At 38.9% G+C, this 26,528-nt stretch overlaps 1 protein-coding gene across 13 annotated transcripts in view; it reads right to left on the reverse strand.

Annotated features, from left to right (window-relative positions):
• The window catches only part of TP53BP1 (tumor protein p53 binding protein 1), a 93,347-nt gene that overhangs the window by 22,750 nt on the left and 44,069 nt on the right, over window positions 1-26,528 (reverse strand). For 6 of the 13 annotated variants that reach the window (XM_087426188.1, XM_014780627.2, XM_014780624.2 and 3 more), the window contains 6 exons: window positions 23,450-24,773; window positions 16,496-16,615; window positions 15,301-15,504; window positions 11,802-11,859; window positions 7,993-8,085; window positions 778-1,261 (listed from right to left, as the gene is read on the reverse strand). In XM_087426188.1, the coding sequence (XP_087282314.1) occupies window positions 778-1,261; window positions 7,993-8,085; window positions 11,802-11,859; window positions 15,301-15,504; window positions 16,496-16,615; window positions 23,450-24,773 (2,283 nt within the window). The other 7 variants (XM_087426242.1, XM_087426253.1, XM_014780626.2 and 4 more) reach the window with 7 other exon arrangements.

Raw genomic sequence — 26,528 nt, forward strand, 5'->3', positions numbered from 1 at the left:
CCAGAAAGGCAATTTAACCATTACTAGTAACTTCCAAATGTCCCCTGCCATGAAACCCACTGCCACTTGATGAAATTTTATGAACTTCCTCTTATTTGCTAACAAATACATTTCTACCACCAGTTCTTACCCACTTAATTTTTAGTAGTACCTACACTCCCTACTGTATTCCCAGAACCTGTTCTTCCTCCAGCCTCACTTTCATCAGCCCCAATCCTTTTCCTCCCATCTATCTAGTCTTAGCCTCTTCCTGCAGTCCCTAGTCATCTGGGTACTCGCCTGCATCTCTGTCTATTCCTGTTACTGTTCTTTGTTTCTAATGCTGTGATACAATATCCTTCATGCTTCTTCTACTCCTTCCTCCTTTCGTTTCTACTCTCTCAGTTCCTGGGAACCATCATGAAATAGACTTGGGGGAGAAGCAATTAGCTCTGATGGTTATAAAGGAGGATGAAAAATGATAGCGGAAGGAAAAGACTGAATGTAGAAGAATATTATAGGACCCAGACTATATTCCTGGCTTTCTTTTCCAGTAAAGATCTACTTGACAAACTCTAGCACTATTCCACTTTCCCTAAAAGACTATCTATTGGCTATAGTTACCCAGATATTTCACTATCCTATCTCTATCCTGGATAAATTGTTTTTGTCTTTTAACCACTGGTCTGTACAAAACTGTTAAGAATTATCATTAGGTAGAAGTACCACAATTTAAATTCTCTGGGAATCCAGAAAGCTGAAAACAGGGCCCCTGAGGTACCCTATACATTCTCTCACCTGGCTATGGAGCGACTCTGTATCATCCCCAGGAGGACTGACTGGTTTCTCACCACTCCCCGTCTCAGTCTGAACTGTGGCATCTTGTTTTCCAGAGTTCTGGTCCACTGTACTGGTCCCCTGTTCACACACATTCTTTACAGTCTGGGTTGCTGCTGAAACAGTTTCTGGAACCCATAGGGAACGCTCTATGGTCTGGATTCCTACATTATTTTGTGTGGGCCTTTCAATCAAGGCCTTATTAGGTTTTTCCTGATTGGTATTCTGTCCTTCTTTCTGGCCTTCTAGCATATCTGTCTCCAGTGCCTCCCCTTGAGAACTGGATGGCCCCTGTGTGGCCATTTGCTGGGAGGCAGGAGAAGCAAAGTCTTTGACAGGACTACTGGGCTTCAGAGGCTGTTGACTCTGCCTGGTCCTTTGGTCACCTTCCAATTTATCCTTCTCTTCTTCGCCTTGAGTACTTGGGAAATGGAGCAAGTTCCCCCTGAAAATCAACCATATAGAGAAACTATGTCAAATAAGCAAGTGTGTGTGTGTGTGTGTGTGTGTGTGTGTGTGTCTGTGTGTGTCTGTGTGTGTGTGTGTGTGTGTGTCTGTGTGTGTCTGTGTGTGTGTGTGTGTGTGTATTGGCAAGGGGGAACCATACTTTGACAATATGAGAAATGCAGGGAAAGGAGAAAATAAGGGGACCGAGCGTATCACCTTATGAGGTCTCTCATCATACTTTCACTCCTTTGAAAACATAATGGTACACAGGACTATTCCACCACAATGATAAAATAGTCATAAAATTTCTTGCCATCACTACCTATGAACTCTAAAACTTGAAACAGGAAAATAAGGTAAACAAAACAATGTAAAAGCCATTATTAAGTCACAGACAATGAAGGCTGCTTAGGGATTTACTTCAGAAAAGATCAATTAGATCAAGATGTCTCATTTGGCTTTAAGAACAGTTCTAACATTCCTTAAATGACTCCTAGCATTCTAGATACTGTTCATCCTCCCCTGACCAATAATTTTAGGAGAAGAAACCCAATCTGTAAAGGATAGAGCTGTAGATGAGATTCTTTTTTGCTAGCTATACTGATATATCTACAACTAACCATGTCAGAATGACTTAGTTGCTCACATTTTTCAAGATACAGCCTTCATTAGTCTTCCCATTCGGCTATCAGTGATTTATCCATCTATCCCACAAGCATTTGATGAATGTCTCCTACAAACCAGACACAATGAATCTCTGAGGTGCCTAGAGGCTTTCTTAAATGTCCTTAACAACACACCAGACTAAAAAGGCCCAGACGTGAGCAGCTTACACAAAAACTTGACATTCGTGTCTTATTCATCTCAATACTTAAAACATCTAACACAGGACCTAATATAAAGTATGTGCTTAATAAATATACTTTGAACAAAAGAATAAATGTTCTCTCAATTGATTAACTACAAAAATCTACTCTCAGATTAAACTAATTGCATAAGTAGCAAATTCATGTTGAAAATGCCCGTAACTTTTAACTTTTTAGCAAATTACAAGTTCAATGAGTCAGTGTACTACAAACAACAACAAACTAATGCATATTTAGGCTGCATTAAATGTATAATAGTCACGATAAAAACTGAATAAAATGGGTATAGAAGGAAAGTACCTCAACATAATAAAGGCCATATATCACAAACCCACAGCCAAAAACATACTCAACAGGGAAAAACTGAAAGCCATCCCTCTGAGAACAGGAACAAGACAAGGGTGCCCACTCTGGCCACTCTTATTCAACATAGTTCTGGAGGTTTTGGCCAGAGCAATGAGGCAAGAAAAAGAAATAAGAGGAGTCCAAATAGGCAATGAAGAAGTGAAACTCCCGCTGTTTGTAGATGACATGATTTTATATGTAGAAAACCCTAAGGAATCTATTGGAAAACTATTAGAAATAATCAACAACTACAGCAAAGTTTCAGGGTATAAAATCAACTCATAGAAATCAGTTGCATTTCTATACTCGAACAACGAACTAACAGAAAGAGAACTCAAGAATACAATCCCGTTTACAATCATAACAAAAATAATAAAATATCTAGGAATAAATTTAACCAAGGAGGTAAAAGACCTATACAATGAAAACTATAAGACGTTATTGAAAGAAATTGATGATGACATAAAGAAATGGAAAGATATTAAAGATATTCCATGCACATGGATTGGAAGAATAAATATAGTTAAAATGTCCATACTACTTAAAGCAATCTACAGATTCAATGCAATCCCAATCAGAATCCCAAAGACGTTCTTCACGGAAACAGAACCAACTATCCTAAAATTCATATGGGGCAACAAAAGACCCGGAATAGCTAAAGCAATCCCGAGAAAAAAGAACAAAGCTGGAGGCATCACAATCCCTGACTTCAAAATATACTACAAAGCTATAGTAATCAAAACATCATGGTACTGGTACAAAAACAGACACACATCAATGGAACAGAACTGAAAGCCCAGAAATAAAACCACACATCTACGGACAGCTAATCTTCCACAAAGGAGCTAAGAACATACAATGGAGAAAGGAAAGTCCCTTCATTAAATGGTGTTGGGAAAACTGGACAGCCACATGCAAAAGAATGAAAGTAGACCATTATCATTCAGCATACACAAAAGTTAACTCACAATGGATCAAAGACTTGAAGGTAAGACCTGAAACCATAAAACTCCTAGAAGAAAATATAGGCAGTACACTCTTTGCTATTGGTCTTAGAAGGATCTTTTCAAATACCATGTCTACTCAGACACAGAAAAAATAAACAAGTGGGACTTCATCAGACTAAAGAGCTTCTGCAAGGTGAAATCAGGAACAAAACGAAAAGACAACCCACCAACTGGGAGAAAATATTTGCAAGTCATATATCCAACAAGGGGTTAATCTCCATAATATATAAAGAACTCACACAACTGAACAACAAAAAAAACAAACTGATCAAAAAATGGGCAGAGGATATGAACAGATCTTCTCCCAAAGAAGATATACAGATGGCCAATAGGCACATGAAAAGATGTTCAATATCACTGATCGTCAGGGAAATGCAAATCAAAACTACACTAAGATATCACCTTACACCCATTAGAATGGCTATAATCATCAAGACAAAAAATAACAAATGTTGGGGAGGATGTGGAGAAAAGAGAACCCTAATCCACTGCTGGTGGGAATGCAAACTGGTGCAGCCAGTATGGAGATTTCTCAAAAGATTAAAAATAGAAATACCATGACCCAGCTATCTCACTACTGGGTATTTATCCAAAGAACTTGAAATCAACAATTCAAAGAGACTTATGCAGGGCCCGCCCCGTGGCTTAGCGGTTAAGTGTGCGCGCTCCACTGCTGGCGGCCCGGGTTCGGATCCCAGGTGCGCACCGACGCACTGCTTCTCCGGCCATGCTGAGGCCGCATCCCACATATAGCAACTAGAAGGATGTGCAGCTATGACATACAACTATCTACTGGGGCTTTGGGGGGAAAAAATAAATAAATAAATAAAATTATAAAAAAACAACAACAACAACAACAAAGAGACTGATGCACCCCTATGTTCAATGCAGCATTATTCACTATAGCCAAGAAGTGAAAGCAACCCAAGTGCCCAGCGACTGATGACTGGATAAAGAAGATGTGGTGTATATATACACAATGGAATACTACTCAGCCATAAAAAAAAAAAAGACAAAATTGTCCCATTCACAACAACATGGATGGACCTTGAGGGTATTATGTTAAGAGAAATAACCCAGACAGAGAAAGACAAACACCATATGATTTCACTCATATGTGGAAGATAAACTAACACACAAAGAGAACAGTTTAGAGTTACCAGAAGGGAAGGGGGTTGGGGTGTGTGCACAAGGGGTGAAAGGGACATATTTATGTGGTGACTGACAAATAATAATGTACAACTGAAATTTCACAATGTTATAAATTATTATTACCTCAATAAAAACAAAAACAAACACAACAATGTATAATAGCCAGAATAAAGATAAAAAGAATCTATTCTGAACTGACTACGCTAAGACCACATCTGGAATCTGTTTCAGTTTAGGGTGTCATATTTTATAAGGCATAAACTGAGATATACCCAGAAGATAATATCCAGGATGATAAGGGGTCTAGAAACCATGTCATATGTTGCTGTTAAGCGGTTGGCCTGAGAAAGATGGAGCTAGTCATCAGAACAGAGAAAGCTGTCTCCAACTTAAGTGGAGCAGCACTCACCCTTAGGAGCTGAACTAACCTGGATAAACGGAAAAAAGGAAGCATGAAGAGCTCTGTAGGGCTTGCTCTGCTCTGGATCTTGAAAAAGATAGAGAAAAGGAGAAGTTTCTGATGTTTCTATCTTGTTTAGCTCAGCTTACCAAAACAGGAGATCAAAGAGGGATTTAGAATAGACTCCTAGGGCCGGCCCGGGGCCCCGTGGCTTAGCGGACTGGTGGCCCGGGGTTCGGATCCTGGGTGCGCACCGATGCACCGCTTCTCCGGCCATGCTGAGGCCGCGTCCCACATACAGCAACTAGAAGGATGTGCAACTACGACATACAACTATCTACTGGGGCTTCGGGGGAAAAAAAGGAGGAGGATTGGCAATAGATGTTAGCTCAGAGCCGGTCTTCCTCAGCAAAAAGAGGAGGATTAGCACGGATGTTAGCTCAAGGCTGATCTTCCTCATAAACAAAACAAAACAAAACAAAAAGAATAGAGTTCTAGCCAAGAAGGGCCTGGTATACCTTGGTATACATTTGGCTGTTATAGCTAGTGTCCTATCTGTCAGGAACCTCAAATGAATGAGGACATATGGTCCAATGAAGAAGAGGTAAGAATAAGATAACCAGGAGACAGATGAGTAACACCTACCTCTGATGAGGTTTATAAGTGATCATATATATAGGCATGCATCACTTAACATTGGGGATACGTTCTGAGAAATGCATCGTTAAGTGATTTCATCATTGTGTGAACATCATAGTGTACTTACACAAACCTAAACGGTATAGCCTACTACACACCTAGGCTATAGGATACTAATCTTATGGGACCACCATCATATATGCAGTCTGTCATTGACTGAAACGTCATTATGTGGCGCATGTCTATAAATTACTCGGCACAGTGGTAGGTACACAGCAGATGCTCAATCAACATTAGTTGCATGAGACAAAGCAATTAAGGAGATTCAATTCATCTTCTCTATGAACTGAATACTCATGTTTGCATCTTTAAGACATCTAACATATGAACAGCTGAGCAACAGCGAAAGTGAATCAAAGCTAGAAGGGACAGGACTTGATTAACCATTTTAAGAATTCAATTACCATTGTTCCCCACCCTTAAATAAGCCTACATATTTTACCTCAGAAGCTGTTTATTTAGCGTAGAACTTCTGAATAGAATTTCTCTTCTAAAGCAAAGCTTTGTTTTATTTTGGACTATTTTTATTATTAATCAACAAATATTAGGTTGCTTTTTTTCCCAAAGAGTTAATAAGAACAACTCTTCTCTCTCTAAAGACCAAAGCTGTCTCATTGCAACATTAGCAATGTTCAGCAGATTCCTATCAAATATCAGAATTTTGGTATTTATCATTCTCATGTTAGCATCGGTCAAATGAATGATGCTAAAATCACAGTCACTTCCCCCCAGGTTTACATATTATATTTATATTTATATATATATATAGTTATAACTATATAGTTTTAGTTGACAAGATTTGCTGATTAAGATCAATGTAGAACAGCAGGTAAAAAACAAAGCCTTAATTGCAACACATTCTGCAAAAAGTGTTTCCCACTCCTACCAAGTTCCTAAGTCCTTAGACATAAATCAACAGAGAAATCAACTACATAAAGAGGTATACTAATGTCCCAAGAAATAATAAAGAAGGAATCTTCAGTACCAGAAAAGAGCTTTTAGAAGACAAGTGAAATCCAATAACCTGTAAGAAGGGCCACACCTCTCTTTCCTCATTAGTTCCAGCTACACAATTCTACTCTGGTCACTATACTCCAGATTTTAGCAGAAAAAGCCTAGATAAAATTAATCCAAAGTGAAACAGGAAATAATAAATCTCCACATTTAACAAAATTCTAACCATTCTGTTCTGAGTGTAGATTTGTCTGTGGAGCAACTGGAATCAAATCCAACTGGATTCTCAGGCCCCTGTTCCACCAAGGTTAAAGAAGATCACCAGCATCTTGGCCCCTCTACTTTAAGATATTCTAATAAAACAGGAAGGCAATACGATGCCAACAATAAATTTAGTAATTGCTGGGCCCATTACCATACCACTTTTGGAATCACACAAAGTGCATTTCACCTAACAAGCTTCTGATACAACAGAGGATATGACCTAGGCTATGGGATTCCCAAGAATATCAACAAGCTCACATCTAATAATCAGAACACCCAATAAAAGCATTGACATGTTTCTTCTAAATATTTCTGTCAATAAAGAACACAGAAATTATGCTGCAAATAACAGTTTTAGAAATATACCTGCTGACAAACAAAACATTATCACATTCTCTAATTACAAAATCACTTAATTCTAGAGATGAAAGATACCACACCTCATAATGAAAATTCAAGTTTATTTCATTGCCATTACTTATTTCCCTATGCTAAATATAAGAATCATATATTCCAAACAAAACACTCTTTAATTATTTAAATAGAGAAGAAATACTCTGTAACTCAAAAAGTTTTTTTCTGCTTCAGTACTGTTCTAAGAGATTACGGGGTAAAGAAATTATGGGAAAATCTTAATTCCATCAAATCCAACAAAGTTCAAATTTGGGATGTTGAGCATCTCAGTTTTGCCCTATGGGAAACTAAAAGGAAATAAAAAGTCTGTTAAAAGTAAACATTATCATTACTAAGAAAAAGGGAATAATCTTAGAAATATAGAATGATGTTTTTTCATAAATTTATGAAGACTGAATCATTTCAAATTGAGAGAACTGGCAGATAAAGACAAAAATCTCTATCTATAAAATATTTAATAAAATTTCTCATGACATCCCCTTTATGAATCCATCTAGAATATGTCACAGTCCCTCAGATAAAAAAGTAAGCTCAAGTTCACAAAATAGTAGCAGTATATTCTCGACTTTGGTACCAACCATTTTGTGAATCAATATAGCCCAAAAGATGCTACAAAAATAATGCTCGCCTGATGGGTGTGGAGGGGGGATCCTGGTTTTGAGCCTCATCCTCTTGCCGGGCTTCACAGACACAGCTAAACACAGACATGGTTTTCTGGGAACTAAGATGATAAAATAAAGCAATATACTGTGTTAGTTTTAAAGGGAAAGTACCACTGGAGATTATCCTTTTAGGCAAAGAGGGAATAAAATCCTTTCTCTGCATCCCAAACTCCAAACCACCTTACACCAAAATGCAAAGTCCTCATATTTGTTTAAAATTAGTATAATAAAAAACTCAAGGAAGATTCACAAGAAATAAGGTGGACAGAGGACTATACTAAATACAATAAGATAATATCAGCAAAGTCCAGAATATAGAAAACTCTATAATAAACAACCCAGTTTATTCAACAAATAAATTGCCAGGTGGGAAAAAAGAGGAGGGGGCCCCTATACATTAAAAGAGATTTAAACTAAGAAACATATCAATTAAATGCAACGTGTGCACCTTGTTTGGATCTTGATTCAAACCAACTGTAGAAAAACATTTATGAGGGCCAGCCAGGTGGCACAGTGGTTAAGGTTGTGCATTCCCCTTCAGTGGCCCAGGGTTCCCAGGTTCGGATCCTGGGCGCAGACCTACTCACCGCTCATTGAGCCATGCTGAGGCTGCGTCCCACATAGAGGAACTAGAAGGACTAGGATATACAACAATGTACTGTGGCTTTGGGGAGGGAAAAAAAAAAAAGAAAGAGGAAGACTGGCAACAGATGTTAGCTCAGGGACAATCTTCCTCAAAATAAGAAGAGATGGCATTATCTTGGGCTGAAGATGACCTGAATATGAGTAGAAACTCATAAAAAAAAACAACAACAAAAAAAACACATTTATGAGGCAATCAGAGAAATCTGAACACTGAATATTTGATGACATTAAGGAATCAGTGCCAATTTTTTTTGTGTGTGTGTGAGGAAGATCAGTCCTGAGCTAACATCCATGCCAGTCCTCCTCTTTTTGCTGAGGAAGACTGGCCCTGGGCTAACATCCATGCCTGTCTTCCTCCACTTTTAAAATTGGCACTGATGGGCCGGCCCTCGTGGCGTAGCGGTTACGTGTGCGTGCCCCGCTGCTGGCGGCCCGGGTTCAGATCCCGGGCGCGCACCAATGCACCGCTTGTCAGGCCATGCTGTGGTGGCGTCCCACATAAAGTGGAGGAAGACGGGCACGGATGTTAGCCCAGGGCCAGTCTTCCTCAGCAAAAAGAGGAGGACTGCCATGGATGTTAGCTCAGGACTGATCTTCCTCACACACAAAAAAAAGCATGATAATAGTATAGTGGTTAAGTTCAAAATAAAAATTCTCATCTTTTAATAGCATGGAAATATTTACAGATAAAATAATATAACCCTGGAATTAGCTTCAAAGTAATCCAGTAGGGAGGAGAGTCCTAGAAGTATTTATAAACGAATCAAGACCGGCCATGAGTTGGTAATTTTTACATTGGGTGATGAATACATAGTGGTTCATTACAATATGCTCTCTGCCTTTGTATATACTTGAAACCTTCAATAATGAGATGTTTGAGAGAGAAATAAGATGACAGCAAGTAATCTGAACAGAGCCCAATTACAGACAACACTTAAAAACAGAGTGGTACTGCTTCACCTAGATGCAGAGGAAACAATGATCATTTAAAATATTCTAACAGAGGTTACTTTAAATGATTTCTTATGGTGAACTCAATGGTAAAGTGAATAGTTAAACATCTTTAAAATCTAGATTCTCATACAAAATTTGCTTCACAACATTACCAATGAATTTCACCTCATTCTGTGATCCACCAATCCAACCCACCGCCTCAAGTTTTTCCTTATTTTTCCATCCCTACATCCTGCCCAAAGGATTCGGGAAGCTTCAGCAGCATATTCTGTTCCCTCTTAATGGGCACATGTATAGACTAACAACAAGCTGTGTCTGGTATATAATTCTGTTAAAACCAAAGAGATCAAGTATAAACTCCATTTTCTTCAACTTATAAGACTACGTATCATTAAAGAGTTTTCAACTGAGTAAGGACCCTAAGGTACTTATCTTTCAGATTAAATACGCAAAAGCCCAGGGAAGAACTAATCTAAGACATAGCTAAGTACAGATCAAAGGATTTATTTTTTTTTTTTTAAAGGTTTTATTTTATTTTATTTTTTTAAAGATTTTATTTATTTTATTTTTTCCCCCCAAAGCCCCAGTGGATAGTTGTATGTCGTAGCTGCACATCCTTCTAGTTGCTGTATGCGGGACTCGGCCTCGGGATGAACGGAGAAGTGGTGCCTCGATACGCACCCGGGATCCGAACCCGGGCCACCAGCATCGCAGCGCGCGCACTTAACCACCAAGCCACAGGGCCGGCCCCAGATCAAAGGATTTAGACAGGTGTCAGAAACTTGCAACTAAGGGTCGAATTTAGTCCACAGACATTTTTATTCTACCTACCAAGCAGGAAATTTTATTTTAAAAAATCTAGATTTCTCTCTAAAAATTTAAAGATTTGGCAACGGTAAGTTTGCATTCTTGCATAGTAACAATTGGCTAGAGCTGAACAGGAGCTACACCCCTCCTTTTAAATGGGGCACACGTTCAGCTGGCCATTGTCCTCAACACTTGCTGCTCTTGACCTAGCGTGCTTTACTTTTTTTTTATTTATTTTATTTTTTCCCCCAAAGCCCCAGTAGATAGTTGTATGTCATAGCTGCACATCCTTCTAGTTGCTGTATGTGGGACGCGGCCTCAGCATGGCCAGAGAAGCCGTGCGTCAGTGCACACCCGGGATCCAAACCCGGGCCGCCAGCAGCGGAGCGCACGGTGTGCTTTACTTATTAACAGCACCTGCCCAGCCTAATTTAAGAATTCCTCGGGCTGGCCCCGTGGCTTAGCGGTTAAGTGCGCACGCTCAGCTACTGGCAGCCCGGGGTTCGATCCCGGGCGTGCACCAACGCACCGCTTCTCCGGCCATGCTGAGGCCATGTCCCACATACAGCAACTAGAAGGATGTGCAGCTATGACATACAACTATCTACTGGGGCTTTGGGGGAAAAAAAAGGAGGAGGATTGGCAATAGATGTTAGCTCAGAGCCAGTCTTCCTCAGCAAAAAGAGGAGAATTAGCATGGATGTTAGCTCAGGGCTGATCTTCCTCACACACACACAAAAAAATAAAATAAAATAAATCATAAAAAAAAAAAAAAAGAATTCCTCATCTATATTCACGAACTGCTGCTAGAATTTTCATGTTAGATGACTCATGCCAGAAACCAATGAAATAACTCTACTCTAAAAGCCACCAGATGGCAAAGCTTACCACCAGAGTCTCAGGATGGGGTCATACTCATCCTCAAAGCATTACACCATTCATGACAAAGCAAAAATAACAGTTCAACCCAGCAGTTAATTTGGCAGGCAGAAGAGAAAATGGCCTGAGGCTGCAGCTGAGTTGGGGAATCTCAGAAAGAACAAGGCCTAAGGCTATCTCTTGTTAAACCCTTTATTTCCTCACCAATAGCAACAACAATCTCAGTGCCACCAACAGACAAACAAAAAAGGGCATTCCCACATGAACAAAAGGGAGAAAGGGAAACACCTTTAAATATCTAGTTCTAAGTATAGCAAAAGCTTTTTTAGACTTAAAGTATTAGTAAGAAAGCCTGTTAGATTCAACACATTGCTAAATCCTTTATGCTGGAGTTTCATTTTAAGTTTTTTACTCTTGATAAATCATCTTCCCCTTATTACCAGTGGCTTTGTATATTAAACTCCTCTAAATAGCAACCCGCTCTGGTTACCTGGCAACAGCCTCAGCAACAGCAGCAGATTCAGTTTTTCTTTCACCAGTTGCAGGCTCTGAATACAAACAAAAGCAAGGAGAGAAAGGAAAGAGAGACAGAATTCAGTTAGCATCACACCTAGAAACCTTCTCTAAAAACCTGCTCTACTAGTATTTGCAACAAATAACAAAAAGAAATGGGTAAGAATAATCAGTGAACATAAAAAGATTTCTTATAATTTAATGGTACAAGTTTTTTTCATGTCCACCAATCAATTTCCTTTCAAACTTCCTACAGAAGACCAATCAGTTTATCCAGAAATACAATATAATGAACTACTAAGCAGTAACATTTAAAAATGAAAATGAAATTCTCCTGAATCTCAACTCTTCTCTTCTCATACAAGTAAAAAAATTATGTAGTAAGAAAATACAAAATTTAAAAAAAAATTTTTAATTTAATTCTAAAAACTAAAAAACAAATTTAAAATAAACAAAACAGAAAAAAGTTTAATAAAAAATTATGTAGGAAAATGTCTTGGGTTGGTGCACAAATTTTAAAGATTTTATTTATTCATTTTTTTCCCCCCAAAGCCCCAGTAGATAGTTGTATGCCGTAGGTTCACATCCTTCTAGTTACTGTACGCGGGACTCGGCCTCGGGTTGGACGGAGATGTGGTGCCTCGGGGCGCGCCCGGGATCCGAACCCGGGCCGCCAGCATCAGAGCGCGCGCACTTAACCGCTAATCCACGGAGCCGGCCCTGTGCACAAATTTTAAATAGTGTGCAGTTTTAAGAGAAATCATACATAGAAGGTACTCAAGTTCTTCCCAAAGTGCTTTTGGGACAGATATTTGAAAAATAAAACACATTTTCAAGAAAGAGTCTAGGGTAATTCTTCAGCAAAGAATTAAGGATGATAGTGAAAAGAATCCCATCTTCTCAAAGCAATGTGACTAAGGCCAAGAGATTAAAATTTATTCATTTACAATTTATTCCAGCCTTATAGAAAATAACAAATATTTTTAAATATTTCTCAAATATTCAATGACCCAACATAATCTCAACAGTCCATCAAGGAGGCAGCTGAAGTTTAGTGGTTAGAGCCCTGGCTCTGAAACAGAACCTTGGCTCAGGCCCTGGCTCCAGCACTTAGTAGTCCAACCAGGGAGTAAAGTCCATCTTCTGAGTCAGTTTCCTCATCTACAAGACAGAGATAAAACAGGACCAAACTCACACGTTTCTTGTGAGGATGAAATGAGGAAAACTGAGAGTACGGTGCCTGATATTGTGGTCCTAGTATCAGGAAAGGTAGTAATATTTACTGATATGATCATCCTTAACATTTAGCTCCATTTAAGGTCTTCCCAACTGTAATTCCAAATCTAAAGATTCAAGGCTACCAGAAAATCTCTTGATAAGCCCTACTTGACTTCAGAGAAAATGATAAGGAGGGAAACATGTAATACTTTTAATTTCTACTGAGATTCTAAGATTCAAATCAATAAGCACTGAGATACAGAATACTATTATAATTTGGGACTGGACTTCCGGTTCTTGGGACTACTTTGAATTCAGGCCACTCCATTTACTACCTGTGTGACTCTAGGAAAGGTGTTCACCCTTCCTGTGCCTCAGTTTCCTCATGTGTAAAATGAAGATAATAATAGGGATCTACTTACAGGTTTGTTATGAGATTTAATGCGCTGTACATGCAAAAACGTGGCATAAGAACTCAAAATATATTAGTTGAAATTCTTCTTTGGTCTCAGAATGAGAAGTCTCTCTTATTCAAGTCCACCCACTCTAATCTGTGGTCTTTGAAAGCTTCCCCTCTGAACCTCCTCAGGGCCCTGATCCATCATCAACTGTTTCCCCTATTCCTTCATTTTTAACCCATCTCTCTTCTGGAGGTTTCCTTTCAGAATATAAACCTGCTTAAGCCTCTCTCAGCCTAAAAATGAAAAAAATCTCCTTCAATCCTGCATTTCCCTCTAACTTGCCATATTTTTTCTTCCTTATTTTTTCTTCCTTTCTCATATAAACTTATCAGAAGTAGAAGACATTTGCTGCCTCTTCTCCTTCCCATCACTCCTCATTACCTTCAGTATAACTCCCAACGAACCACTATACTGAATTAGTTCTTGCCAGAGTCACCAAATGGATCCTAAATGCCAAATCCAATGTACATTTCCAGACATATCTTACTAGACTTCACTTCTGTGTCTCACATTATCTTCTTGTAACTGTCCTCCCCATAGACTTCCATGGCTTCATAGTCTCCTAGTCCTCTTCTCTGAATGTTCTTTTACAATCTCTTTTATAGGACTTCTTCCTCTTCTAACTCCATTAAACAGCATTTATAACTACCTAGTGGAAAAATTATAAACTTTGGAGTCAGAGAGATCTGATTCAAACTCCAGCTCTACCTCTTACCAATCATTGCGACCTTAGGTATGTGACTTAAAAACCTCTCAGTCTCAGTTTTCTCATCAATCAAGTGGAAATAAGGATATCTACTTTGGAGTGCTATCACGAAAAGTAAATGCAGATGTAGAATCATTCTGTATTTTTTCCTCCCCCTTCCTTCTTTTTTTTTTTTTTTTTTTTAAAGATTTTATTTATTTATTTTTCCCCCAAAGCCCCAGTAGATAGTTGTATGTCGTAGTTGCACATCCATTCTAGTTGCTGCATGTGGGACGCGGCCTCAGCATGGCCAGAGAGGCGGTGCGTCGGCGCTCGCCCGGGATCCGAACCCGGGCCGCCAGCAGCGGAGCGCGAGCACTCAACCGCCAAGCCACGGGGCCGGCCCCTCCCCCTTCCTTCTATATTCAACTGGTCCCAAGGTTCTCTCTATTCTACTAGTCACCTCTCAAATTCACTCCCTCATCTCCATCCCCACTACTAATACCCTACTTCCAGGTTAAAGACTGAGTTTGCCAGGCAGGAGAACAGGAAATGGGAAAGGCAAGGAAAGGAATGATGCACAAAGGCCCAAAGTTTTGAAACACTCAGTTGATCCCTTTTAAAACGCAACTCTGATCATATTACTCCCTTGCCTACAATTCTTCAGCTTCTCAACATGATGTAAAAGGCCTTTCAAAATCTGGTCCCTACTTTGCAGCCGCTCCCTTGTACCTCCTCTACATTCTAGCCATACCAAACAACTTGCAATTAATGTGGGAAAGAGTCAACATAAACCTACAATGTGAATCCACAATCCTCAATTTTCTATTCTCTTCTAAACTGTTTCTGAATATGGAAACCAATTACCTTATATAGGCACAGGTTTAATACAGAGATACAAGCAGCACCATAGAGATTATAAAATGGAGCATCTTCAGTAATATGACAGTGACTGGCCGAAAACAAATAATTAATTATATGAGAATAAAACTTTACAAATACATTAATAATTATAAAAGTATCAATCATTATAACTAGAAGAAAGATAATTAATACTTCCCAAGTGATCTGGAGCTACTAATTACCCAAGATTAACATAAAATAAAACTTACTTTCCAGACTAAACTGCAAAGACTCTTCACTCGCCTCAGTGTCAGGACTGACCAGTTTCATTCTTAGACACAATTTATCATCCATTTCTGGGGTAGCCCCAGAATCTCCTTTTTCATTGCCAAGTATGGGATCGTTGGTCTCCACCATGCTTTCAGACATGACATCACTGGTTGCTGTGGTGCTTTCCGGATAGTTGCTAATACCTGAAAGAAGGGAGGCAGGAGGAAGAAAGAAAGAACACTAAAATACAAACATGAAAAACAACAATTCAAGGTCATCAATTTGCCTGTTTGGCTCCACAGCTCAGTAGGATTGAAGGGGGTTCCTAGGATAAATCCTGTCACAGTATCAACAACTACACACTAGTATTGACACCTGGTCTTAAGAGGAGCAACAGGATTCAGTTCCACTTCTGCATCTGGACAAAGGATGCTGCATGAGCCCTCAGCCAACCCACATCTGTCAGCATCAGGCATAGGTAGCAGGAGACTCCAGACGGCATGACTGTTACCTCCCAGCACTGACTAGAGAAAACAAATAGGTTAATGTAGAAGACTACCGGCTGCTTCGGGGAAGGAGGATCTAAGTTTTCTTGGCCTGTCAAGCAGCAGACTGATTAGCCTGGGTAGTGAATAGTACTTCTACCCTACCTGCTGTCCCTTCCTTATAAAACAGCTCTACATCATTGCTTAGCACTCAGATTTTATTGCCCTGCATAATGGAACAAAATCCTTATAAATATTCTCTTTCTTCCTTCCTTCTACTCTTTCTCTCTTCTCATCACCACTCAACATCGTCTGGGAGTAAGCTCATGGAATCGGACACTATAGACTCATTCTTCCTAAGACAAAAATCAACCTTATCAGGCAAGCCCAACTTCTCAGATCTAAAAGAATCACTTGGGCCGGCTCCGTGGCTTAGCGGTTAAGTGCGTGCGCTCTGATGCTGGCGGCCCGGGTTCGGATCCCAGGCACGCCCCAAGGCACCACTTCTCCGTCCAACGTGAGGCCGAGACCCACGTACAGCAACTAGAAGGATGTGAACCTATGACATACAACTATCTACTGGGGCTTTGGGGGAAAAAAAAATGAATAAATAAAATCTTAAAAAAAAAAAAAAAAAAAAGAATCACTTGCATAAAGAATGATATCTCAGAAATTCTGCTTTAAATATCATTACATTTTAGTCACTCACCAATAGGAGTACTGTGTCTCTTGGGCTCTAGTTTTAGATGCCCAATAAGAGGTGGAGTTGCACCAGTCAATGGTGGGATAATATCACCTTCTTTAGGCAAAGTGAAATGAAATGGAGTTTCTAGAGGAAAAAAAAAACAATGATAAACATAAAGGAAACCAAAAGAGAAGTCTAAAAAAAGCAAAAGTGAGGAGAACTGCAAGAAATATTCTAATTATTCTTTTCCTTTGCTCCCAAATTCTGCCTCACTCCCAAGCCACCTTACCAGGCCTCGCAACCAATTTCCTACTATTCTCTGTGCTCTCTTTACAGCCATCAACAACAGGACTGACACAAAGTAGACAAGCAGAGGACAGGCAAATAGAGGAAGCCCGAAGTTTGGAGGCCCTGAGGAACATGGGATCAAAAGGAACATAGAAACATCTGAGCCCCAAGATAGCACATTTGGGGATACTCAGTGATACAAATTTGGATAGTTTCAAGTCTAGACATTTTAATTTTGTGCAATGCTAACTCACAGAGTTCACTTATGAGCTTTAGCAATCTGTAACATTGTCTAGATTAAAGTCTGATGTTAATACTTATAATTTACAAGCTACTCAAAGAGGTGACAAAGGATCTCATGGGCCAAAGGACTTCAAAATACTCACTGGTGCTAACATAGAAATCTACGTGTTTCATGGTTCAGCAGTACTGACTGGCATTCACTCTAGGCCACAGTAGTAATGTTCATATCTAAATCTCTGCACAAAGGTAAATCTCACATATACAAGCATCCTCAGTGTACACATTTTGGTTAGTCATTATTAAACTAATATAAACATTAACATAAACATAAATCAAGATATAAAACTTTTCTTTTTAACTAAGTCTTACTTATAAATTTTTGCTAATCAGAACTAGCAAATTGCCAAAATCACATTTTCTGGTTTTCTAATTGTTCATCTCTTTTAATAAGACTAAGTTTGGGAGGAAAAAAGAGTTGTACCAGACTGCTCCTCTTCAAGCTAACATGAAAATTTGTACTTAACTGTCCTGAGAGGGCTCAAAATAACTAGAATCTGGCATATCCAGTCACTACTTCGTGCAAAAATAGTTTGTCTAATTTGTTTTCTATCACCACTAAGCAATTCTCCAATTTTCAGCAGACACTGACTAGGTGTCCTACAAATTTAACTCAACTGTGACACTATCTACCTGGAGATAGTATCAGATCCCACAAATTAAAGGCTCAGTCCTACAAGACTGCCCCCACTTCAGATGCCAATCGCAAGTCCAGGTTGTGACCTGTGCTTCTGACCAATTAGCTATACATCAGACGTTCCCACGACCCCCTCCTCAGGTTCGATTAATTTGCGAGAGCCACTCACAGGACTCAGAGAAACATTTACTTACATTTAACAGTTTATTATAATTTACTTACATTTAACAGTTTATTATAAACGACACAGATGAATAGCCAGATGAAGGGGTACATAGGGTGAGGTCCAGAAGGGTCCTGATAGCAGGAGCTTCTGTCCAGTGGAATTGGGATGAGACACTCTCCTAGCTCTTTTACCAACCAAGAAGCTTATCAAATCTTTTTGTTCAAGAGTTTTCAGAGCTTTAATCTCCAGCCCCTCCCCTTCCAGGAAATCAGTGGGTGGGTCTGAAAGTTCCAACGCTTTAATCACTTGGTCTTTCTGGTGAAAGGCCCCATCCTGAGGCTATGTAGGGATCCCCACCCTAAGTCACTCCATTAGCACAAACTCAGATGTAACTGAAAGGGCGTGTTATGAATAAGAAAAGATATTCCTATCACTTAGGAAATTACAGGGGTTTTAGGGGCTCTGTGCCAGGAACCGGATGAAGACCAAATATTTCTTATTATACCACATTTTCCTCTTTCATCTTTTTCCATTCTACTTCTATCCTTTGTCATCTTTAATATCAAGCACTTTGATACTTTTTTCTTCAAAATCACAAAACAACAACAAAAAGCGTCTCTTACATCTACATGTTAAGAGGGAACGAATTAGTAACCTGAAGGGATGAAAACAGAAAACGAAATGGACTTTAGAAATAAAGGATGAGGGCCAGCCCCGTGGCTTAATGGTTAGGTACGCGCGCTCCGCTGCTGACCGCCAGGCTTCGGATCCCGGGTGCGCACCGATGCACCGTTTGTCAGGCTATGCTGTGGCAGCATCCCATATAAAGTGGAGGAAGATGGGCACGGACGTTAGCTCAGGGCCAGTCTTCCTCAGCAAAAAGAGGAGGATTGGCAGCTGTTAGCGCAGGGCCGATCTTCCTCAAAAAAAAAAAGAAATAAAGGATGAAAAGCACAGATGCTCAGCTAAAAGAACTGTGAATAGTGTAAGAATCTCAACATCGCATCTAAAGGGGAAAGAACTCCACTTTAGTTATAGAAAAAAGAGAAATGGTAGATAAGCATTCATTCTGGCAGCTCCTTAAAGAGCAAGTCCTTTAGGTTGATAAAGAAGAACTTAGAAGAGATATACACACTAAAAAACAAAAAACCTCACAAAGCATCATACATTCCAAAGATATATTTTACAGAATTTTTATTTCTGGAACAATCACTTGCACCGCGCTGCTTTCTTCTTTTTTTTTTTCTTTTGAGGAAGACTGGCCCTGCACTAACATCTGTTGCCAATCTTCCTCTTTTTCTTTTTTCTCCCCAAAGTCCCAGTACCTAGTTAGTATCATAGCTGGCTGTACAGTTGTAGCTCTTCTATATGGGATGCCACCTCAGCATGGCCTGATGAGCGGTGAGCAGGTCCGCGCCCAGGATCCGAACGGGCGAACCCCAAGCCACGGAAGCAGAACGCAAGAACTGAACCCCGGGGCCAGCCGCTGCACTGCTCTCTTGACAGGAACCATCCCTAGTATTACGATTGACCATGCAGACTTTTGAAAATCTGTGTGAAATCTTTAAGTACATCCTTCTACATGACAAACCATAATATGTAAATGTAATATGCATTAATTACTGAAAATTACTTCCTTGTAACAGGGTTTACTTTGCACAGTACTAGACAAAACTTATGAAAGGTTATTTTAACACCATTGATCCAACCACAACACTACAACCTAACGGAAAATTGAGTCTTTCACAGGCAGCGCTGCCACTCTTATCTGGTCTTCAATGCCTCATTCCTGGATTATTACAACAGCCTACAAATTACTTTCTTTGCCTGAAGTCTCCCTCTTTCCCCAACTCCCAATTCTTTCTGCACACTACAATGAAAGCAACCTTCCCATGAAACATGACTTTGAACATGTTAGCTCCTGGTCAAAAACTTCAAGGTTTCCACTAGAAGATAAATTCCTAACCCTTCAGTCAGCATAACAGTCTACATTTCTAGTCTTTAATTATTCATATTCAGTGTCCTCCAAATGCTTTCCCATTTCTCTGCTTTTGTTCACTCATCTGAAAGACACCACTAATCAAGCCAAATTATCACCAAATCCTGCAAAATAATATTTTATCCTTTTAAATTTACTGAAATTTTCCACATATTCAATTCTTTCTCTAACATTTAGCACACCTACATTATTTAAATAACCAACTCCCTTTTCGCTTTCCCAGATTATCATGGGCTATCCTATTATATGCCAGTACACCAATCCCTGAAGAAAGATATGAATAAACAAAAGCAAACTTAATACCAATTGTCAAACCATCTGAATAGGGCATTTGATCTTACTACTAAGGACTTCAGAGAATTCATTAGTCCAAAGCAATATTTAAAACCCTTAATGTCAGAGGGATCTCTCTTACTCGAACTTTCTGTTATAATCTAAGCCCATTTTTTCTACTTTTGGTCTCAAGAGAAGAACTGGTCACTTCTTAACAATTGATTAAAAGCCGTCTAACTAAAAATATAAGGATTTCTATACTAGGTGACACCATGCATAAACAGTCTACCCTAAGAGTCTGCCTCTGACATTAACAGCCTATTAGGATGATATTTCATAAAATAAGCCAACAAAGGTTAGAGCTGGAGCACGAAAGATATCCAGCTTCCCTGATCATTATTAACCTATTATAGTATACTATTTGTGGATTTAATTAAAGACTTACTAAACTTGTTACGATTTTTCACATCATCAACCCATCATAAATTTATTCTATACTTGAATAAGGTTGGGCTTCCAAGTACCATCTTTCTAAATTTGCTTTTTGGTCTCCCTAGACAGATGTCTGAAGAGGTCACCAAACTATTAACAGTGACACATTATCTATAAATGGAGACATTTAGAGTGATTCTCTCTTTTTCTCCCCCTATACTCTCCCTCTCCCCACTCTCTGTCTCTACTTTCCTGTATTATTTGAACATTTTTCACAATTAAGCATGTATCTTTTTTTAATCAATAAAGCTATTAACAGAAAACAGAACAAAAGTGCCCTTCTAACTTTAGCATGCAGAAATCTAAAGAACAAACTTGGTACTCAACCAATTCATACCGTTCATTCTGTCCTCCCAGACTTAAGAACCATTAACGTTTTAGGTTACTCTCATTTAAATTAGTCTCTTAAGGTTTAGCAACCAAACAACTATATATAATATATTTTTGTGTGTGTGAGGAAGATCGGCCCTGAGCTAACATCTGCCAATCCTCCTCTTTTTTTTGGCTGAGGAAGACTGGCCCTGGGCTAACATCCATGCCCATCTTCCTCTACTTTATATGGGACGCCGCCACAGCATGGCTTGACAAGTGGTGCATCAGTGCACGCCCAGGATCCGAACTGGCGAACCCTGGGCCGCCGCAGCGGAGCGCGCGCACTTAACCAATTGCGCCACCGGGCCAGCCCCCCAAACAACTCTATTTTAAGTATAGAATAATTTTTTTCTGTTCTAGCAATACTCTTTTTTTTTTTTTTTGTGAGGAAGATCAGCCCTGAGCTAACATCTGCAAATCCTCCTCTTTTTGCTGAGGAAGACTGGCCCTGGTCTAACATCTGTGCCCATCTTCCTCACTTTATACGGGATGCCATCACAGCATGACTTGACAAGCGGCGCATCGGCGCATGCCCAGGATCCGAACCAGCGAACCCCGGGCCGCCGCAGCTGAGCGCACGCACTTAACCGCTTGGCCACTGGGCCTGCCCCTAGCAATACTCTTTTGAATGATTTATTTTACTTTAGACTAATTCTCTAATAGTCCAGCCACTGTGTTCACTGCTTTTAGTTGTTTGCTCAAGAACAAAAATCTTGAAGTAAGCAGAAAATAACTTACTAGTATTTTCAATAATCTATATAAACATTAGTAAAATAAGTTTTACTACAGCAGTGTCTGTTAGGAAAAAGAGCTGGCTCTGCCAATTAACCGTATAAACAAGAATTCATGGAGAGTACGACTAACATAATAGAACTAATATCCCAATGCTTTAGGAGCTCCTTTTGCATACAATTGCTAAGATAATTAAACAGTACTCCTAAGTAACCATATTAAAACAATCTGCAGGCCCTGATGCTTTCTTAGCCTAGGTCAATAACAGTGTTTAGATGTACAGAGATAACAAAAATGTTCAATAATACATAATATTAGGTCATTCAGGTAGTTCTTTATTATAATTCATCACAATCAGAGAAAATGCATTCTAGTTTCTTGTTTTTTAAAGCTCTTTTTTTTTTTGAGGAAGATTGGCGCTGAGCTAACATCTGTTGCCAATCTTCCTCTTTTTCTTTTTCCTCCCCAAAGCCCCAGTACATGGTTGTATATCATAGTTGTAGAGTTGTAGCTTTTCTATGTAGGACACCACCTCAACACGGCTTGATGAGCAGTGAGTAGGTTCGTGCCCAGGATCCAAACTGGTGAACCCCGGCCCGCCAAAGCAGAGAACACGAACTTAACCATGACGACACCGGGCTGGCCCCAGAGAAACTACATTATAGTTTTACAGGAGGAAAAAGCAGAGACTTGGGAATCAGGTGACCTAGGGTCTAGTCTCACCTCAATCTATTAACTAGCCACATGACTTTCGGAAGAAGAGACTGAACTCAATAACCCCTAACCTCCTTTTCAGCTCTAACATTTCTTGTTCTGAAGAGGAAAACAAAAATTCCTGAGTATAATGAATAGGGGCAATTTTGAGAGTGAAAAAAAAGTACTGCTAATAACCACTCCTAGACAAGAGGTATAAACTGGGACTGTTCCAGGAACACTTAAAGGTATGATCACCCAAACTAATTGCTATGATGGTGCCCAATACCATTTCTCATTTCCATATCCCTAGAAGCTTGTTTTCTTAAGTTTGTATTTATCTTTTTGTTTTCAGAGTTTGTTTTGTTTTGTTTTTAAATTATACTAACGCTGGGCATTTAGAAAGTTTGAATTCTTTTCAGCTAATGTCATACATAATACTCTACAAATATTTCAGAACGTAATCCAAATTCTCATTCTGGACTTCATAAAATAAAGAACACAAACTAATATCTTTTCTAATCTAAGGTTTAAAATATATATAGATATAGATATAGATATAGATAGATAGATAGATATAGATATGCTGAACCAAATTTAGAAACTTTACTTAGTGCCCATAAAGAGGAAACAATCAATAATGGCATACTCATTAACAGAGTTCTGAATAGGATTTTACTATGTAGGGTAATCAAAAAAGATCCTTATACTTCAAGGCAACTGCCAAAATATAAAAATAGGGAACAAGGTTGGGACTAAGTAGAAAACACCAGATTGGTGCAATTTCATGTTGATTATTCCTGAGTTAAAAAGCTGATAAACTTCAAATGATCTCTGATTCCACAAATAATTACAGCTACAAAAGAAATATACAACTCAAATTTTTAAATTTTAAGAAACTATTATTGGCTGTTCATAAACATAAACCCATAATTTTGGCCTGACATAAGCATGCAGTTCTCTCCTACCTTCCATTCCAAATTATAATTTGGTTGGAGACCCAGAACAATTTACAATCACACTTACCACTAGAGCTTTCACAGAAGCTTTGTGAGGCATGGGCAGGGCCCTTCTCCAGCTGCTGGGCCTCTACACCTGAGCCCATCTGCTTTGCATTAGCCATTTCTGAGTCTTCTGTTAATAAGTTATCTGTTTTCTCTGGAGGTTGGGTCTGCTGCATCTCCTGGTCAGGTCTCTGAGCATCATCTGCTCTCACTAAAGTCAAGGGGGACTGTGGAGAGTCCACCTCTAAAGGTTCCTTTTCTGCAGTCACTGATTTCAGATCTCCTTCATATTCTGCACTCTTTTCTTCCCGGGTATCTGCTCTATTCTCAGCACATGGTTCTATTTCTGGAGCATCATACTCCCACAACTGGGAATCGGAGCATTTCTCCACTCCCTCTAAAGGTTCGGAAGCAACATCAACTCTGGGAGACGGTGCCTTCACATCTACAATGACAACACTAGAGTCCTCTGAAGTAGCTTCTTCCCATGCTTCCTGATCCTTATGTTCCAATTCTTGGTCAAGTACTGGAAGCTTTTGGGGGGAATCAATACTAATCACACTGGTTTCAACTTCCATAGCTTCCTGGCATTCTTCTTTTGGGCTTTCCTTTCGAAGACACAACCCTTGGGACTGAGTTTCAGTCAGAGAAAGGCGCAATGGGACATTGTCCATATTTTCTTCTTTGGGCTCCTCTCCTTGACTTTCATAAGGAGTCTCAGGGATTTCTTCCACCTCAGATCCTGAAGATGCCTCCTCTGGATGATGTTCTTTAATTTCCATAGCTTCCTCCTGATCTAACACACTAGAGAGTGCCTCAGATCGAGTAGCTGGAGAAGGAACTGCCTGACTCCCTGAATCACAAGTGAGATCAATACAAACGTCCTCTGCTACAGTCTCTTCTCTGCCTTTGCAACCAGTAGCTACAATACTAATGTCGTCTCTGGTTTCTGCATTATTCCCCTTTGTTTTATCATCATTCTGATTCAGTTCTACTTGCCCATCTTGTGCTGGATTCATCAGGATACTATCATTTTCAACAGAAGCACGTTTAGAATTGAGAACTGGAGACATGGGTTCAGTATCCTCAATCTGTGTATTTTCTCCATCTTCATCAATCCTATGAGAACTCAAGCTCTCCATCTTTGGGGACTGACTATACTCACTTGTAGAAAGCATCAACTTACAAGAATCCCCTGTCAAAGATAGCCCAAAATCCTCAGTGGAATTCTTTGGTTCAATCTCTGAAGTTTTAGAATACTCAACAGTCAAAGATGAACTGTGCAAATCACCTTTCTTCCCATCATTTGATCGTTCTTCCAAACTTGGCGATGGAATGAAAATGTCCTAAGGAAGAACACAAAGAGGCAAATCATCATTTGTTCATAATATTTCTTTTATATAATCCTCGAATTCATCTAAAATTTCTAAATCAATTATTCAAGAATTCAAGAACTCTAAGGCCATAATCTCAGAAATACAAAGCTCCTTATCACCAGCCTTTTCAACACAAGTCACTCTATTTAATGCTTTTCTTATGAATCATTGATATATAATAAGTAAGCATAATCCAAACAAAAACCAGAAAGTATTAACTGATGCTTGTAAGGGTAGAAAGACACTTAAATTTAACTGTACATCACCAAGCTACTAAAATCACGTCATATATATGAGAGCTCTCAATTACATAGGAACCATTTGAACATATGCTTACACAGCCCACTTCAGTTCTCACAAAGTAGAAATATACATCTTATGTCCCACTATTTCAAAATATACTAGCATTCATAAAGCAGATATTAAAATCCAAAGCTGAAAATACCATTAGTCAACAGATACCACTACATACCAACAAGGATGGCTGAAGTTAAAAAAGACTACATCTTGTTGGTGAGGATGTGGAACAACTGCAACTCTCAGACACTGCTGGTAGGAATGTAAAAGGTACAGCCACTTTGGAAAACAGTATGGCAGTATCTTATCAAGTTAAACATGTATTACCATATGACCCAGAAATTCTACTTGTAAGTTATTTACCCAAGAGAAATAAAATCATATGTCTACCAAAGATGTGTATGCAAATGTTCATAGCAGTATTATTCATAACAGCCAAAAACTGGAAGCAACCCAAATGTTTGTCTGTATGGGGAATAGATACACAAATTGTGGATATATTCATATGATGGAATACTACTCAACAATGAAAAGGAATAAAATATTAACACACATAACAATATGAATGAATCTCAAAAATATGCTAAGCTAAAGAACTCAAACACAAAAGACCATATGCACTTTATGTTTCCAATTATATGAAATTCTCGAAAAAACAGAACTATAGTGACAGAAGACAGATGAGTGGTTGCCTAGGGTAGAAGAGGGGATCAGGGGGGTGAGGAGGAGGAATCAAATGCAAAGGATTATGAAGAAACTTTTTAGGTGAGGAAACTGTTCTATACTTTGATGGTGATGGGTGGTTATATATTTGTATACAATACCAAAAGTCATCTAACTACACACTTAAAACAGCATTTTTATTTTATGTAAATAATAACCTTAATTTAAAAAAAAGAGAAAAGAAGCCAAAGCTTAGATATGTTTTATGTTAACAATTTAAATTTAGTGTGTTATTTTGCCTAATATAAATGCTATAAAACTCTAGACATAGCTGGTAAGGCTATGATTTTTAAGGGAATGAGGAATCAAAATAGGCTATCAAACATTCCATATATTCCATGATTTCTGATATTTCAATGTCTGGTGTTATTGTTTACCCTTTCAGATTATAAAAATAGTCATAAATTTGAGCCTGCTCATATACTCTCAGGCATGACTAAGTATAAATTGGCTCAACACTCCTAAATGGTAATTTGGCAATACAAAACAATCACCTTGAAACTTTATATATCCCTTAGCCCAATAATTCTATTTCTGGGAAATTATTTGATGGAAATACACTGAGATTTAGCTATAATACTGTTCAATACTAAATTATTATTTAGAATAGGAAATACGATGAAGTATCTTAAATGTCTACTGGTAGGAGATTCATACAAAAATTATGATACATCCACATGATGGAATACTTTGTCTCTACATAAA

This window comes from Ceratotherium simum, chromosome 3 (genome assembly GCF_057802395.1).
Source record: "Ceratotherium simum simum isolate JZ-2026a chromosome 3, ASM5780239v1, whole genome shotgun sequence".
Lineage (NCBI taxonomy): Eukaryota > Metazoa > Chordata > Mammalia > Perissodactyla > Rhinocerotidae > Ceratotherium > Ceratotherium simum.